The sequence below is a fragment of the Callorhinus ursinus genome, unplaced genomic scaffold, assembly GCF_003265705.2.
Source record: "Callorhinus ursinus isolate GAN/ISIS: 27379988/994484 unplaced genomic scaffold, GSC_fseal_2.0 scaffold9, whole genome shotgun sequence".
NCBI classification, from domain to species: domain Eukaryota; kingdom Metazoa; phylum Chordata; class Mammalia; order Carnivora; family Otariidae; genus Callorhinus; species Callorhinus ursinus.
In genome coordinates this window covers 18,166,781-18,185,977 of record NW_027397071.1, presented here as the reverse complement: position 1 = coordinate 18,185,977, position 19,197 = coordinate 18,166,781, and the positions used below count along the sequence as shown (strand labels likewise).

General features: G+C 37.4%; 1 protein-coding gene and 1 pseudogene across 1 annotated transcript in view; one reads left to right on the top strand and one right to left on the bottom strand.

Moving 5' to 3' along the window:
- Positions 1 to 19,197, top strand: part of PLPPR4 (phospholipid phosphatase related 4) — a 44,156-nt gene that overhangs the window by 10,081 nt on the left and 14,878 nt on the right. The window contains exon 2 of the mRNA XM_025872577.2: positions 13,952 to 14,137. Within this exon, the coding sequence (XP_025728362.1) occupies positions 13,952 to 14,137 (186 nt within the window). The remainder of the gene's footprint in view (positions 1 to 13,951; positions 14,138 to 19,197) is intronic.
- LOC112824616 (RNA transcription, translation and transport factor protein pseudogene) lies at positions 17,158 to 18,087 on the bottom strand (annotated as a pseudogene).

The following is a 19,197-nucleotide window of genomic DNA, read 5'->3' as shown; positions in this document are numbered from 1 at the left end:
GTTTCTTCATTTTCCAGGCCATATTAAAAACCATAATGAGGACAACAACTTCGAATCTAGACAGAGGCAGTTAAGCATAACAAAGGGGCAGACACTGAGCTTGGGCAGTGAGGCAGGGACCTCCCCTTCTTCAACAGCAAAATAGGGCTGCTTAGCTACACAGACCAGATGGTTGGGTTGCCAAAATCAGAGGCTGCTCAAATCTTGGCATATGTGCAGAGGCCAACCAAATCTCTGATGGATGGCTACTTCTTGAAATGGGTAGAGAGGTTGCTTAAAAATGTCATCAGCCACAACACTGCTTAATGGTCCCTCCAGCTCAGAGACATCCATCCTACTGGGCCACCTTCCAAAAATATGTGCATGGCACCAGGTAAAACTCTTATTAATAAGTCTGCCAAAGGGCACGTGCGCGCGCACACACACACACACACACACACACACACACACACACACACACGATCTCATTTGCTCTTTTGACTTTTGGTTCAAACTATTTACTTTCCCAGGTTTTTGTGTTGGTCAAGCAATCCAGCAGTAATTAGATTTATTCATTTAAAACTTGAGTGATAAAATGTGCCTCTTTGCTAGATGTACTTGTATGCCACGTTACATTGTATTTAGTGTGTATGTTTATTCATCTGACTTTTTGATGCATGTCAAAATGAAACACATGATACAATTATACTTAATTTAATCACAGCCTTAGGATGTTGGAAAGTAAAAGTTATTAATGTCCTGTCCCACGTTAATATTCCACGTTCAGTATTCCTTTCATATTCATTGATGTCTTTCACAGATACATTCGGGTAAATAAAATCCTTAGCAGCCTTGGAAAATCTTTAATCTTGAAGGTGGGCTCATAATATGCATTTAAGTATGCATCTAAGTACATGGGAGACAAGCTTGAAGGAGAGAGTGGCTCTTGAGACATTGTTAGTTCTTATCTAAAAAATAGATTAAAAATCCCCTTGTTGGATAATTGATAGGTCAAATAAAATATATCAGCCACAAAGTATACACTCAATAAATGTTAAGATTTAAATCAGTTAATTATTACATAATAAAAAATATAAACTTTTATAGTGCTTACATAAAATAGTTTAATGATAAATTTGGTTCCTGAATTTAGTGAACAACTCAAAAATTTTTCAAAAGATTGATGTCTCTAATTCAGTAATTTCTGTGTTTATAACATAAAATTATATGTCACTTTAGATCTCAAAATCATAATTTTGGTTTTGTTATTCCATATCTCAAAATTTTAGTAATTTTTAGTTACATTTCATTTCCCTCACATTGCCTGACAATATTTATTTATTTTTCTTTTACTCCTATGTTGTTTCATATTAGGAAATATGTATTGGACCCCAAAGGTACCATGTATTTCCTTTGTAAGACCATTCAGGTGAAAATATATATGTTTTCTCTACATGAATAAAATAATCCAAGTAATGGTGAAAATAATCCAACTAATAGTACAATCCATTTAATCTAAGTATATTAATATTTTAATTTTTTAGGAGATATCAAAAATACATGCATAATACCAATCACAGCAGAAATTGTAGGGAGGCATCCATGGTATATAAAGATAAAATGTACTTTATATTAGTTTACTTTTTCTATTTCTCAATGTCTTTGTGAAGGCAAAGGTCAGAGGTGGAAGTTTTAGCAAAAGGCAGTAAGTACAATGATCACGTACATGAACTCAGGCATTGGGCTTCTTAGAGTTTATAATCTAGCTAACCAGCTGTATAATCTTGCACAAATCCTGTCATATGTCTATGCCTCAGTTCTCTCATCTGTGGGGATAATAATAGTACCTAATAATAGTAAGAGGTTTTGCAAAGATTGTATGAGTTCAGAAATGTAAACTACTTTAAATGGCACTTGGAAAATATTAGTAGCATTAAATTGCTGCTTGTATCCATATTTTTAAAAGTCGGGTATGTGTTCTAAGGGAAAAGAAATTACAACTCTAGAAAGATTTAAAAGCAATTACTTTTAACAACTGAGGTATAGGTCCCCAGCCTCAGGTCTTAGTGTCTAATTTGGTTTAAAGAACAAAATGCTTTCCAAGACAATGCACATATCTCATTGTCTGATTATGTAAGAGGAGCAAATCTTCAAAACCTGAGGTTAAAACTGGTGGTTACAAAGCTTACTACCCCAAGCCTAATGCTGGATCAATATTCAGATAATAAAGGACATGTATTATTATTATTTTAAACTTTTACTGTTTGATCATTGAATGATTCTAATTAATGTTTTTAGAGCTATGAAGATGTAATTTATATTTGGATATAAAGACATAGAACAGAGTTTTCGCATTAAACCTAACATACATATTAAGTCTGGTTGCTCATCCCTATTAACTACCATTGCTATTTGAGGGACTTGGTTTGAGTTTCTTGTGTTCTTCAATGCTTAAAAAAAAAATTGTTATTCGAATTCTAGAAATTTACAGTGGGAGCATGTTCTGTGAGAGAAGTAGGCAAGGATCTTTTAACGTGGGTATTTTTCTTTTATCATATTAACCACATGGCAAGAATTGTGTAAAACACTTAACATCTCTGTTAGAGCTATCCATCCATGTATGTATTTATTCAACACTGAGGCTACTGAGTATGTCCTTTGCTATACTAGGCCCTGGGGATAGAGAAGTGAGTAAGACCATTTCTCTGTTCTCAGGGGTCATATCACTGGGTAAAAGAGAAAAGTGAAGGAACTGCCATCCCATATGACAATCTCTATGACAGAGGCATTCCTCGGTCCATCTCTGTGCAGTTAGAGAAAACAATGCAGAGGAAACAACGAGAACAGGAAAGCATCTGGAGCTTTAAAGGTGCCTAATCCCTGGTATTTTATACTAGAAGTTATTTACAAGGGAAAACAAAAGTGAAGATAGGAGCAGAAAACATCCAAGATATAATTAAGCGTTCTTAAGATATTACCAAAAACCATTAAAATTCCGTTGGAGAAACCGCACGGGGAAGAGCTTTAAGACCTTGGACTATCAGATGATCAAGAGTGTGATTTGAAAGTGCCTAGCACTTTTCACTCTTGGTGCCACTGTTGAAACCCCATCGCACACATGGCCATCTCTCGCCTCTGTTCTCACACGGCATTTCCACGGAAGGCTGGGGTTCTTCTTTCCTGAAAAGCACCAGACTAATGCCAGGTGGTGGCATGTGCCAGAGCAGCAGCAAGGTGGAGTGAGGCTCATGCTTCTGGGAACTGAACAGATACGGCTCCCCACTCTGGCTTGGTACTTAGAAGCCAGGCATGCTGTTTAACATATCTGGAGCAGGGTCTTTTCCTCAAAATTTATCTTACAGTTCCCATAGAGGTCATGATGCTTACATGAAAACCCAATAAAAGCGCTTTTCTTTTTAGATATGAATTGCTGCTCGATAAATTCTACTTTCTTTTGTTTTTATTTTTGTTTATTTTATTTATTTATTTATTTGACAGAGGTGCCCCATAAATTCTACTTTCAGTAACTGAAAGTTAACTGAGCTGTAGAAAAGATAGGTGGTAGATTTGAGCACAAGAAGCAATTTTCATGGAGCACCTGGGTGGCTCAGTCGTTAAGCGCCTGCCTTTGGCTTAGGTCATGATCCCCGAGTCTCAGGATCAAGCCCCGCATTGGGCTTTCTGCTCCGGGGGAGCCTGCTTCTCCCTCTGCCTGCTGCTCCCCCTGCTTGTACTCTGTCTGTCAAATAAATAAATTTTTTTTTTTAAAAAAAGAACCAGTGTTCATGTTTGGGAGCTAAAGAGGTAGAGAAACTGTTTAAGAGTGAAGAAGTTGGTGACTTTTTTTAAATGGCACACATTCCCTGCAACACCCTCTTTCCGTTTGACGATCAGCCTTTGTAACAATGTTGAGGGGAAAGTAGGTTGAGAGCCATGAGCAAAGAAATTGACAGCATGTTTCCTGAATTTAGGCACCTGGGTAGGAATCTGGGTGCTCCCACTCATCAGCTTTGTGACCCCTGGACAATTTATGTAACCAACATCTGCCTCAGTTTTCTCATCTGTAAATTGGGAATACCAGTAGTAGATACTTTATAAGGTGTGGACTGAATGCAGCAATCTGTTAAAGAACTTAACACAGTCTCTGGCACCCACATCCCCAAAACATATGCTATGGGATTGTTAAGAAATTGTTCATGTTTTCTGTTTATTTAATAGTAATGTCCTATTTTCTTTGGTTGAATTCGGTGAACATTTACTGAACACCTAAAACATTCATAGCACTGTGTGAAATACACAGGTCTCAATTTTAAGTACTTAATCTTAAGACTAGGGCTGGTAATATACAAAAAACTATAGTCCCAAGCAAACAGGTCCTACAATAAAATATATATGGAGTACAGGAGTCAGAGTCTTCCGTTCTGAATGAAGAGCATGGAGAAGTTTTCAGGGAGAAAAAATCATGTCATCTTGACCTTTATGAGGACAATTTTTATGGGACACAAATGTGAAAATGTAATGTCAAGCAGAGACCTAGAACATGTCTTTTGAGACGTTAAGTGTAATGGCTGTTTGTGAGTTGGGACAGTGGAAAGTAGGTATGGAACAAAATTAAACAAGAAAGGCAGACTAGGCTATGATATAAAAGGTCATGAGTGTCATTCTAAAAAATTGGCACTTCATTCAGTTATTGGTGGGACACTCTTAAAGAAAACTCAGCCTAGAAGTATTGTGGAGGATGAAATGAATCACGCAGAGGACAGAGGTAGAAGACCTAATACATTATAGAGGGTAGTGACCGTGTAAAAGAAGGAGTGGAATGTCTCTGAAATCATGCCAGCACATGGAGAATTCTAGAACTACATGGCAATGTAAACAGCCCCCCATTTCACTGAGAACAGATGAGGCCCAGGAAGGTTAAGCGACTTGCCCCAAATTCTAGAAGCTAGTGGAATAAAGGAAGGGAGAAAGTGGCTTCTCCTGGCTCTGAGGCTGACACTGGTCTCCTATCACACTGTCCCGTTTGAATTCGTATCTATGCATGCCATTTAAACCACAGCCAGTTTGTTTGTGAAAACTAATTTAGATACCTAGACCTTGAATGGTGTTACAGACTTGTTCTTGACCCTTTCCTTCCCTGAACAACACTACACATGTCAGTGCGTTTTTTATAACCCGTATTTTTGAGATTCATTGTAGTTCATCTAAATATGCTGCAATTAAGATAGTGTTATAAACTATAAAGCCCTATACTATACTATAGTATATATTTTCAGTTATTATAATTGCCAATATTTTAAGGAAACATTACTAGAAATGTCATTAAATATTGCACTGTAGGAAGTGGAAAATTCTATCATCACTGTGTTGACCTATGACAACCTCCTTTGTGACACAAGTTTTAGTAAAATTACTTTGATCTGCTAATATTTCTTCCAGTTTCAACTTGATTTCAATATACTGTATTAATGTTCTAAATTTCACATTTTATATGATTTGGGGATACTTTATCAGAATTGGTTCCCAGGCTCCCACTTAAACTTTATTATTCACAAAAAAATAAATTAAATTAAATTAAATTTGTTATTCCTATTTAAAAATGTTTCTTTTCTTGTAGATTACCTCTTGCATATGAGTGGTATGGATCTACACAATTACATTCTTTGACTTCTTGTGCCATTATTCGTAGTTTTATAAAAGCAAAGTAATTTCTGAAATTTCTTGGGCAAGCGTTCAAAAGCCAGTGTGATGTTGTTTAAATCATCCTGTATCAATCATGTGCAGTTTTTCACTAGCAGCCTTGGTCCAGATTGGCATCTTACTCTTTTCTGACAGCTACATTTTGATACCTAAGAGGCATCTCAACTTTCCTATTTCTAGAACAGAACCTTAGATTTTTCCTACTCAGGCTTCTCCCAGCCTTCCCTCTTCCAATAAATGATGTCTCTGACCTGATTGCTCAAGCCTCAGATCCTTGAAATCAGCCTTGATTCTTTTTCCTTCAGGGACCAGACTATCAATAAGTCCTGTCATTTCTGTCTCCAAAATCGTATCCGGATCTGACAACTTCTCTACATCTCCAGTACTGCACCTGTGATTGTGGCTGGCCTGGCTTGCTGCAGTGGATGCCGCACATCCATTAGTAGGGAAGCTCCTTGGGTGCGGAGAGTTTTCTGTTGTTGACTGAGGTCTTCCTCACTTGCAGAGCAGTGTCAGGTGCACACTACGTAGTAGTCAGTAAGTTTTTTCTGAGTTTTGAAAAGCCTTGTAAATTTTCACTCTGCTTCTACTTTTGACCCCCCACAATTCATCCTCAACCCAACAGCCAGAGTGACGTCTGTAAAATATATTTCAAGTCATATTACACCTCTGCTTAAATTCTCCAAAGCGTTTCCAAACATACTTTGCATAAAATTTTAACTCCAGCCACAGTCTTCAATTCTCGGCAAAGCTTGGCCTTAAATCCACCACTCTGACTTCTGTCACTTCTCCCTTTTGAGTCTGCCTTTTACCTGGTTTTTAGATGGTTAGTTCTTTCTTGCCCCGTGAAGCTGTTTGTTTAAATGACACCTACTTAAGTAGGTGTCATTTTCCTGATCTAAGAGAACAATCCAGGCGCTCAGCTACCACAGCCTTCTCTTTTATCTTCTTTAGAGTCTATGTTCTTTCTCATATTATAATTTTTAAATTGTTATCTGCCTTCCTCAGCGAGAACGAAATCTTCATGAGAACAAAGACTTTGGTTTATTCTGTCTGTATTCCCGGGATGCAGAGCAAGGCCTAACGCTAGCAGGCTCTCAGGAGATATTTGTTGAATAAATAAATAAAGGAGCATTAATATTATATACATTAATTGGCTCTTTGCGACTATGTTCCCACCAGTTTAAGGGGATTTCATAAGACTCTACGTTCCTGATGGCCATGAAAAAGGAAAAGAATGGAACTGACCTGTATTACTCTAGGCCAAGAGCAAAGTAGACGCTCCCAAATGAGAAGGAAAGCTTGTTTTTATTATCAACATGCTAAAAGCAAGTAAGTTATCTGACCTAGATAAAATGTCATGATAGACTCCACAAAATGTTTTGCTAAAATTGATATATACCGTCGATTTGTTTTTTTTTAAATAGGCCTCAAAAAATCAATATTATCTAGCAAATGTAATCTTTTGAAACGCATTTCTTTTGTTTGCCTTGTCCTCTAAAACTGTTGTAATTGTCTCTTAAAGATTGCTTCTATTATTTTTACTCACAAGTTCCTTAGCAGATGGTAATTATAAGAATCAATCTCTTTTAAAAAAAAATTTCCTAATCTTCAGGTAATTTCCCTCCTCTGTATCACTGCATAAAAATAGCAAGTTCATACTTTTTTCTTGGCTACAAAATAACTAGAGAATAAAATTCTTAATGCCTGCCTATATGGATCTTTTAAAATCTCTTTTAAAATCTCATTTTAAATGCAATTGAAAGATGTCTGTGCGATTTTATTATGTATATATATCAATTCTATATCTGTACCCAAATTAGTACATACCATCTGTTAAAATTCTTCCATTCAAAAAGAAGTTTTGTTGATGAGTATTTCAAAAGATGAAAGATACCTCTGAAGATAAGTGTGTTAGAAGGAAGCATTGTAATTTAATTTATTATGTTATCTGATAGTAAAATACAATATAGGACAACAATGTATAAAATTACTTTTTCCTCAAATATTATAAATATTTTGTTCAAATCACTATTTCTTTTTTTTAAGATATTTATTTATTTGTCAGAGAGAGAGAGAGAGAAAGCACAAGCAAAGGGAGCAGTGGGAGAGAGAGAAGCAGGCTCCCCGCCGAGCAAGGAGCTGGATTTAGGACTTGATCCCAGAACCCCAGGATCATGACCTGAGCTGAAGGCAGATGCTCAACCGACTGATCCACCCAGACATCCCCAAATCACTATTTCTTAAAAACAAATTGAAGTAGAATGCAAAGGATAAAAGATTTTTTAAAAATTCAGAGAAACCAATACCAAAAGGAAGAAAAATATGGTCATTATTTTGAAAACAGATGAGAGTCTTGAAACATGTTTCCATAGAACTGTAAAAGCTATTAATACATGGATAGAAAATCGGTGTCACTGGGAAAATCTTGAAAGCAGGCTGATGTCTGAAAGGACTAAGGTGCGTAACATTACTGAAGGAAATTATTTTCACCAAAAAATTAATTTATTATATTCATATATATGCATATATTTTGGAAGTCACTCTGATGTATAATATTAGTGGAAGTGTAGAAATGAGTAAGATTAGGCCCCCACTTTAAGGAGATTTTCATTTGGGAAGCAGAGCAAAGGCTCCAGCTAACTTATAGCAGGTAACTGTAATAAAGAACAGCATATAAAAATTTCCTAAAAAAGAGGGGCCCAGGGGTGGCTCAGTCCGTTAAGCATCTGCCTTCAGCTCAGGTCATGATCTCAGGGTCCTGGGATCGAGCCCCACATCCGGCTCCCTGCTCAGCAGGGAGCCTGCTTCTCCCTCTCCCTCTGCCCATCCGCACTTGGTTGTACTTTATCTTTCTCTCACTTGCACATGCTCTCTCTCTCAAATTTAAAAAAAAAAAAAATTTTTTAAATTCCTAAAAATCTCTGGCACCCGACCCCGTGTGGAGTCTCCAAACCCAGCAGATCCCTGCGGTGCTCAACAAATGGTGTTGGGAAAATTGGACAGCCACATGCAGAACAATGAAACTGGACCATTTTCTTACACCACACACAAAAATAGACTCCAAATGGTTGAAAGACCTAAACGTGAGATAGGAGTCCATCAAAATCCTAAGGAGAACACAGGTAGCAACCTCTTCGACCTCAGCCGCAGCAACTTCTTCCTAGAAACATCGCCAAAGGCAAGGGAAGCAAGGGCAAAAATGAACTACTGGGATTTCATCAAGATAAAAAGCTTTTGCACAGCAAAAGAAACAGTCCACAAAACCAAAAGACAACCAACAGAATGGGAGGAAATATTTGCAAATGACATATCAGATAAAGGGCTAGTATCCAAAATCTAGAAAGAACTTATCAAACTCAAAACCCAAAGAACAAATAATCCAATCAAGACATGGGCAGAAGACATGAATAGACATTTTTCCAAAGAAGACATCCAAATGGCCAACAGACACATGAAAAGGTGCTCAACCTCGCTCGGCATCAGGAAAATCCAAATCAAGACCTCCATGAGATACCACCTCACACCAGTCGGAATGGCTAAAATGAACAAGTCAGGAAACGACAGATGTTGGCGGGGATGCGGAGAAAGGGGAACCCTCCTACACTGTTGGTGGGAATGCAAGCTGGTGCAACCACTCTGGAAAACAGTATGGAGGTTGCTCAAACAGTTGAAAATAGAGCTACCCTACGACCCAGCAATTGCACTCCTGGGTATTTACCCCAAAGATACAAATGTAGGGATCCGAAGGGGTACATGCACCCCAATGTTTATAGCAGCAATGTCCACAATAGCCAAACTGTGGAAAGAGCCAAGATGTCCATCGACAGATGAATGGATAAAGAAGATGTGGTATATATACACAATGGAATATTATGCAGCCATCAAAAGGAATGAGATCTAGCCATTTGCAACGACGTGGATGGAACTGGAGGGTGTTATGCTGAGTGAAATAAGTCAATCAGAGAAAGACATGTATCATATGACCTCACTGATATGAGGAATTCTTAATCTCAGGAAACAAACTGAGGGTTGCTGGAGTGGTGGGGGGTGGGAGGGATGGGGTGGCTGGGTGATAGACATTGGGGAGGGTATGTGCTATGGTGAGCGCTGTGAATTGTGCAAGACTGTTGAATCACAGATCTGTACTTCTGAAACAAATAATGCAATATATGTTAAAAAAAAAAAGACAAAGATAGCAGGAGGGGAAGAATGAAGGGGAGTAAGTCGGAAGGGGAGACCAACCATGAGAGACGATGGACTCTGAAAAACAAACTGAAGGTTCTAGAGGGGAGGGTGGTGGGGGGATGGGTTAACCTGCTGATGGGTCTTAAAGAGGGCACATTCTGCGTGGAGCCCTGGGTGTTATGCACAAACAATGAATCATGGAACACTACATCAAAAACTAATGATGTAATGTATGGTGATTAACATAATAATAAAAAAAGAAAAAAAAATTCCTAAAAAGAAGTACTAGGGAATTGAGAGTGAGGAAATTACTCTCAAAAAGGATTACCATATAAAGAATTATGAGAAAGGGGACATTTGACAAGTATAGTATTATTAATAGTTACAGTAACAACAACAATAATAATAATACTAACATTTATAAGCTATTCTTCATTCTAGGTATTGTTGAAAATTACTTGCAATAGTTCATTTAATCCTTTCAACTGCCTGTGATGATGGGTACGTACTGTCAATGTTCCTATTTCATAGATAAGAAGACGAGATTTAAGGAAACGTTTCCAAGGTCACGCTGGTGGTAGTGAGTGGAAGAGCTGATATTAGAACCTCCCTTGAAAACTATATGACCCCACTGGTTTGACTACAGTATGTTGAATTCAGAGTGTCCCTCCCTGTTTACGCAGACATGTGTACACGCGGACACACGTACATATACGTGTACATGCAGACACGTACATACATGTGGACACACAGACACACAAACACACAGACACTACCGGAATAGAACTTTCATTTCACGGCTATATCTTCATTGGTACAGTAAGCAGATTCTAAAGTAATCATCCACAAAATTCAATGGCAAATAATGTCTTTCCTAAGGAAGATTTGTTTAATTTTCAGACTGGTCATGTTGATTAAATTTTGTTCACCTTTCTGCAGAAGACATCAAACTCACTTTACTGGAGCATTAGTATCTTAAACTGAGATGATCAGATGCCATTTGCGTAGGTATCAAGGGTCTCAGGTCTGACTCCCATTTACAAAATATCTTTATAAGACCTAAAATATGAACTAAAGGCATGAAGGAAAGAGGAAAGAAGATGGGTCATCAAATCTGGTTTAAAAGTGAAATACTTATCAAAAACTAATGATGCAATGTATGGTGATTAACATAACATAATAAAAAAAAGTGAAATACTTAACATTCACATTAATGGAGGGAAAACTTTTACTGACTTTATGGAGACAGTACTTTTAAGATAATGTCTATTTATGCTAAAGTGATACATTATTTTTATCTAAAGATTTGCAAAGAGAAACCCTTAGTTAAACAGAACTTTAAGCTAAACAACACCCCCCATTAATTGATGCTAGTTGTATTTCATTATCCTAAAACTCTAATCCCATTTTTGGAAAAAAAAAAAAAAAACGTAGAATAATGGTTAAGAAATAAGACTTTGGAGTTACAATTCATGGGCTCAAAAGCTACCTCTGCCACTTACTAGAGGAGACTGGGCTTATCCACCTACAAAACAAGGATAATAATAGCACCTATGTTATATCATAATAAAAAGTCTTAAGTTAAATGAGTTAAAAATGATTTAATAAAATTATTTAAGGTTTCTAAGACAGAAAACTGATGGCACATAATAAGGGCTATATGCATTATTTGTTAAATTAAAAGTAAAATATATTTAAGTGGATTTGAGTGAAAAATCTCAAACACGCACATGCAGCATGAAGTGATGCTTTCTTTATTGGTTGAAACTGAAAGCTCCTAGTTGTGTATTACAGGAGAGGAGTGGTGGGGAGAAATGATCAGATATTTGGAGTGATCAAATGATCATGGGTTCTAATGGGAGAAATGTGAGTGTTTTGATGTACTTTTTGTTCTATTGAAAAGCATCAATCTGAAAAACAGGAGGACAATGCCAAATTAATATCTATACATAGTTTTTCTAATAAACCTAATTCTCACCTCATTATAAAAAGACCCGTGGGAATAGAAGGCATAATGCTGTTTTGTAAATTTATTTTTTTAACTGAACAACCAGATATCATGGATGGTCAATAATGTCTTCATCAAAAACCTGCTCTGTTTAGTCATCTAAATCTTTTATCCTCCACAAGTAACAAAGCCTTAAGCTAAACAATTCTTAATATATGTGCGATTTAATCTGAATTTTCAGATTCTGAAAGGTCTACCATCAATGTACATGCAGTATTTTCTCTTAAGTTGAGAGCAGGTGTCTCATAATCTTATGATCCTTGCTGGCCAAGCCCATGCCCTGTTCAACCATATGATAGCTAGCATCCACATGGTACCTGGCATATTGTAGGTTGAGTGAATAAATAATTGAATCCATAATACAAAGTCTCAAAGGTAAATGTGTAATTTAGGTTTAACCAGACAAACTAAAGGACGTCCAGTGAAATTATAATTTCAGATAAACCGTATAATTTTTAGCATAAGTATCCTCCAAATATTGCATGGGACATACTTATACTAATAATTGCTCATTGCTTATCTGAAATTATAATCTCATTGGGTGACCTGTATTTTCATTGCTAAATCTGATAACTCTAGTCTAGTTATTAACTTATTCAATCAGTCATTTATCAACAAGCATTTATTGCAGTATTAAATTATTAAAAGATGTACTACATTACCACCATGTGCCAGGAACAATTCTATGCCCTGACTCAGCAATAAATAAATATCACTGGCAGACTCTCACTTCATGGAACATGTATTTCAGTGGGAGATGGAGAAACGGTAATGAAAAATAAACAGGTGAAGTATTAAACTGACAAGGTAATTTTGGTTAATGATCGATGCCATGAAGAAAATCAAGCAAGATGATAAGGGCAGAGAGGGAAGGATGGATCAAGGGCTACCTTTGTGTGTGTGTGTCAGGGGGAAGCCTTTGTTGATAAATAGTTTACAATGAACTAAATAGAGTGACAGTTTATTGGGAATAAAAGCTCAGGCAGGATCTCCGTGTCTCCACCCCTGCTCTAGCTTTCAGCCTCTGCCTTCCTACTAGCCAGTTTGGACGATGAGGCATTGGTGGGCATGCCCAGCCTCCTCGAGCCCTTGGGGGCCTCTGTCTTCCTGGCCAGGGGTTCACGCACCATCTTAGACTTGCCACCCCTAAGAGGAGCAGCGGCCTTGGCTTTGGGCCTCTCCTTGGCCGCATGGTCAGCGACTTCTTTAGGGCAACTGTCTTCTTTGTTTTGGCTGGAAAAGCAGCACCATTCTTGCCCTTGGGGACCATGGATTTTGAACTCTGACTCCCAGCTTTTGTTTTCCTGTGGGCCTCACCATCTTGTCTAGTCCTTCTGCCTTTCACCTTTGACTTCCCACTAGGCCCGGTGGCACTGGGAAGGGCCCGTGTTGCCTTGTCTGGCTGTTGGGAGACCTGATGACAGGAAGTCATCATTAAATGATGAAAAGAAGCCAGTTTATACAAAGAGCCAGACGAGGAGCACAAAAAGAAGAAGAAACGGCAAACGCAAAGGACACTAAGTAGAAATGAATGTGACTGTTTGGGAAAAGTGTGGAAACCAATTAGATTATAGTGGGCAGAAGGCCGGGGAGTTGTAAAAACATTGTACAAGAAGATGTAAGAAACTGAAACAAGAGCCAGTTCATGCAGAAATTTATACTCCACGGTGTGACATTTAGATATTATTCAGGCAGAATGGAAAGCACTATAGTGGTTAAGATAGGGAGGGATATGATCAAAAATATTTTCCAAAGACCCCTTGGTTTGCTGGGTGGAAAATGGATGGAGGGGTGGGGTGGGGAGAGAAGACTGAAAGTACAACACCAGTTAGGAGGTGATCTGAGAGCAAAGGTGAGGGACAAGACATGGGCTCATGGCAGGCTGGTGACAGAGGTAGGTGAATTAGATGTTCTGAAAGCAGAAGCCATAGCATTTATGAAAGGTTTTAAGTCTGAGATCAGAGGAGAGTGGTGAGAGAAGGGGAAATAGCCATTTGTTTCGTCTTAAAGATGCACTGGTCCTATGTGTGACCCGTGCACCATAATAAATTGCTCTTCTATATCCTTCCTTCTCAGTTGCCTATATTGGCATCATCGGTGGTTAGCCTGTATTTCCTTGAACTCACGGATGTCTTCAAACCTGTGCACTCTGGATTTAGCTGCTATGACCGGAGTCTTAGCATGCCGTATATTGAGCCAACCCAGGAGGCAATTCCATTCCTCATGTTGCTGAGCTTGGCTTTTGCTGGACCTGCAATTACGGTAAGAATTGCCCCCAAATTATGTCTGCCAGTCCCCAAAAAACTAAGAATGACCGCAAGTGTGTAACAAATGGGTTAAAAACAAACAAAAAGTGAACTCAACATCTTGGAACAAAAAGATCATGTCTTTGAGATATTTTGAAAATGTCATGTGACTTAATAGTTGAAAATCACTGGCATTAAAAGTTAAGATTGTATAATTGCAAAATTGATGGATCTCTAATGTTCAGTTTTACAAATCATTCTAAAAAAATGTTTGTAACTGCATAATTCCCCTTGAATAGCTAATATGACATTTCTGATATACTTCCTAATTAATGTGTTGATATGGTATCTCTGAAGTCTGGAAAGCTGGAAGGGAAAAACAAATTAATTATATAGCCAAGAACTTTCTTCTCAAAAAGCATCTTGATATCACTTACAGTTTCATTTTGTACTGGATTAGCACTTTTTATTGATTATGAGCACTGAGCACCAACAGTTACAAGGTAAAAAGGGCACAACTCACATTACTTGCACGTTGGTTCACGCATGTGTGCACACACCAAAATAAAATAGATGCAAGACAGGCGTTTGTATTTTTAAATATATACTGTAAAGAAATGCCCTAACTTACTGGGGTTGAATTTAAAACATAGTTATTTTTAGTTTGCGAACTTACACATTATGAATAAACACATTTTCATTAATCCATTAATAGTAAGACTGGACAAGCCTTTCCACCATCTCTTCTGTGCCCAGAATCCCACATAAAGGACAAGAAACATATTTCAAGGGGGGATGGGTTAGCCTGGTGATGGGTATTAAAGAGGGCACATTCTGCTTGGAGCACCGGGTGTTATGCACAAACAATGAATCATGGAACACTATATCAAAAACTAATGATGTAATGTATGGTGATTAACATAACTAAAAAATTTTTAAAAAAGAAACATATTTCAAGGTTAATAATATTTATTTCTACCAGTAGGAGCTCTTAGTTTGCTTTTATCATGCTCATGAATGTCAGAGGAAGTGGTTATTAAATGAAAAGCTGTATTTGAATGGAGTTTTTACAAGATTCCCTAATGAATCGGCCAATTCTGGTTCAGCACATCAGCAATTTTAGAAAAGTCTATACATAAGCCTTCCAAAGTTTATACTTTTATGTAGCTATGAATTTGTTTTTTCAACATTTCCCCTGCATTAAATAATTACAGCATATGTTTACACTCTAAATAAATTATACAAAACATTTTCAGGAGGTAAAATAGAACTTAATATTCCATACAACTTTATCATACTTAAAAGGTCTCAAAATCCTTTGTAAATTAATGAGTTTTTGAACTCCAGTTAACTCCAGGGTGATTGGAACTATTAATGATGTGCTTGGAAATAGCTGAGACTCTAATAAAAGATATTTAAATGCAGTGTTGCTCAGAATAACAGCATTTTCCTGTCATTTCTCTAATGACTTATTAAAAAATCCATACCATCAGTCATTTGATAAGAGCAAAAAGAATGTATGCTTTAAACTGTTACACCAGAAAGCATTTCTCCTAGTTGGGGTGTAACCCCCAAATTTATTGTAATAGAATACTTGAAATAAAATAAATAAAATTCTGTACAAATGTTCATGTTGAACATGTTGTGTTATTTAACACAAGACTATGTTTGATATTTAATCATTTAAATAATTTGTTTTTTATATGTCCAGAAGACTTTCTTCCTTAGGGTATTTTATTAAGTTATTAGGAAAGCAAGTCTAATTGTGGCACTTGTTGGTGACACCGTTTACCTCACATCAATCCCTTTGCTGACACTGTTACACATCCTGGGGACAATGACCTTGGTCTCATTGCTGTGTTCCTGCATCTGTGAATCCTTCATTTCCTTAAAAAATTCTCAATATGCCATTTAGGGATGTGTTCCAGGGCTTCCAGGCCAAAGTTTTCTTCCTTGAACCTTGAGAAATGACAGGGCAAATCTGCCATGGCTGCCACTCACCACGTTGGACCTCGGGAGCCCAGTGCCAATTCCTCCTACAAAGGGCCCACTAAATCTCAGAGTCTCCACAGGGCCCCCATAGTGGCTGCAAGCCTCTTAATAGAACAAGAGGCAAACTAGGGAAATATTTATATTCTGGGGTCCCTAAGTTCCTCCATATCACTTAGAGCTCCACAATACTCCAGGAAGTCAGTGGTTCTTTTCTTCCACAATGGGTTCATAGCTCTGGATAACCAACTCAGTGGTAAAACAAATCTTGATTTTGCTCACATCAAATACTGCTTTCACACCCTTCTCTCCAAACATATGTCATACTTCTTCTAGATTTCTTTCCAATTTCATTTTCTCCTCTATCTTTAAGGACTTCTCCCAAAACATTCATTTTCTCAACATTGGTCTTATGGGGTCTATAGTCTTCTTGTTCCAGATCCATAACTCTGTCTCTAATCTTACTACATAGTTACTACTCTAATCTCTTTCTTCTCTGTTCCTGAAGGTGAAAAATAACAAGTAGACTCTAATTGCCAACTTTCAAGGATGCTGTTTTCTTTTTATCTATATGGTAGCATAAACCTGTTACAAAATGGGGTGGTGAGGAGGAGGAGAACAAGAAGAATCCTTCTTTTGGAAAGGGTTTTTAAAGCCCAGTTCTGATGGGCATTAACGAGGGCACTTGATATAATCAGCACTGGGTGTTATATACAACTGATGAATCACTAAATTCTACCCCTGAAACTAATGATATACTGTATGTTAACTAAATTATATTTAAATAAAAAAATTAAAAAAAAATAAAGGCCACTTCTGTGAGGAGAAGCACTGTATTCACCCACTCATCTGACAGAAGAGCAAGCAAAACAAAAGACCTCATGTCAGCAATATTTTTTAAAAGAATCTTTACATGAACAAAAGAAGATCAACTGATTTTTGATACAGGCATTTAAATATAAATCACTTAGTGTTTGCTTTTCAGATTTCTTTTTCACTTTCCTGAACTTTATTAAAGAAAAAGCAATGATGGTAAATCTCGAGAACAGTCAATTTTCTAGGATTTTTCCTTGAAAATGTGACATTTGATTTCCAAACACATGCCAGAGCGTAAATGGTTCCCAATTGTACTAAGTAGGTGAGAAGCTGAAATCCTAAAATGTTCATCTTCCAACTTTCCCCAGTCTGTGGTCTGTCTTTGGATCAGCAATAATTGCCTGAACAGCTACTATGGCTTCATTAATTTTTGTCTGTAGCTCTCTGAGCTCTTCTATATGCAGCAATCGCAGAATTTGAGCAGCTTCATTAAGAACTGCATCTCCTGTGTCAAAACCAAGAATATGTTTGTCTAAAGCAACAGGCAAGCCCTCTTTCATTTGATTTGCTTTAGCAACTGCATCCTGGGTCAGGCGCTCCTGAACCAAAGAGCAAATTGCCTTAAGCATTACCAAGTAATCATCATGACGCTGAATCTGAAGAAGGTTAGCCAAAGCCATTACACCAGCCTTAAAATCAGGATTATTTACGTCCAAGTTGTTCAATGGCTCTGCATTTTTAGCTGCATTGTCAGCATTTTTTGTATTATCAGGTACCAAGTCCTTGTATTTTTCAGCATTATCTCCATATTCAAGTCTAACAGCTAAACCAAGAAGCCAGTCAATTGCTTCTTGTCGCTCTTGAATCTTGAAAGGACAGTTAACATCTTTGAGATACTTTTCAAAGAACTTGGGCCAGTCACTGCTGTGGATGTTTCTTAAATTACCTCTGTCTTCAGTCTTGTAGTGTCTGATTTTCTGGTCTTCAAGCCAAACGATAAAGTTTCTAAATTCTGTTTCATCTTTGCAATTGAAGCCAGCCGGGTTGTGGTAGTCGAGGGCTGTCAGCTTGCGTCGGAACATGGTCCCCGCGCCTCGCTCTGGTCCCCCGGGTTCGGCTGGGAGAGGACAGGCGAGGAAGAGCGAGCGGCGCAGGCACCGGCGACGCGGCGAAAGGCTGCTTTTCAGATTTTTTAAAATGCTTTGAGAGACATTTTAAAAATATAACCTGTCTTAATGATCTTGTACCAGAAACTGTAAAAATTCCTTTCATGTCTGTGAAATACATTTTCTTATGTCTCTGAAATTGCCCTTAAATTGGAAAATTTCATCCTTAATACTCACTTTTCATTTACTTTAAAGTAATAATGAAACAAGCATTTTGTTCAGTCCTTTGGAGATTGTGTCTCAGGGAAAACAACACAGGATATCATAAATCTTCATGTAATCTATATGAACAGAAATAATGTATACTTTCTCTTTGCTGGAAGTAAACTTTTATTACATTTTATTAAAAAATAAGTATATCTAACTTTATAGGAGGATTCTATTGGAATTTGATTATAGTTCCTAGACAGTAACCTTATCTTTAGGACAATCAAAATGTACAATATTAAATGTATTAGGGTTTCCAAAAGACGTTCACTGCAAATTTAAACACTGAAGATACTATGATAAATATTACACTTTTTGTCATTCTCTTTTGCTGTTCTCAAAACAAAGACTTTTCTAAAGATTTTATTTATTTATTTGAAAGAGACAGTGAGAGAGAGAGAGAGCAAGAGAGAGCATGAGCTGAGGGGAGGGACAGATGGAGAGGGAGGGGCAGACTCCCACTGATCAGGGACCCCAATGCAGAGCTCCATTCTAGGACTCCAGGATCATTACTTGAGCCAAAGGAAGACACTTGGTGGACTGAGTCATCCAGGCGCCCCAACAAAGACTTTTTGATTGTGAGTTCTCCCTGTGGTGGCTATTCCTAGGGCAGTGCCCATATGATTAGTAAAAAGAAATATATTTGTCACTGTGTCTCCCCTGAAGCAGAGCCACTTCAGAATCTCTTCCAAAAACCTGCCCATGATATTCAACAAGCAAAAAAAAAAAAAAAAAAAAAAAAATTCTTTTTTGGCCTGTATACAGATTAAATAGAATATTGTGAAAAGATCCTTGTCAGAAATTGTTTCCTATTTACAAATGACAAAAGCAACAAATAATTTTATTGTCAAAGCCTAAACTCTGAAACCGTATTTTAGCACAACCGGGATGCCATTTA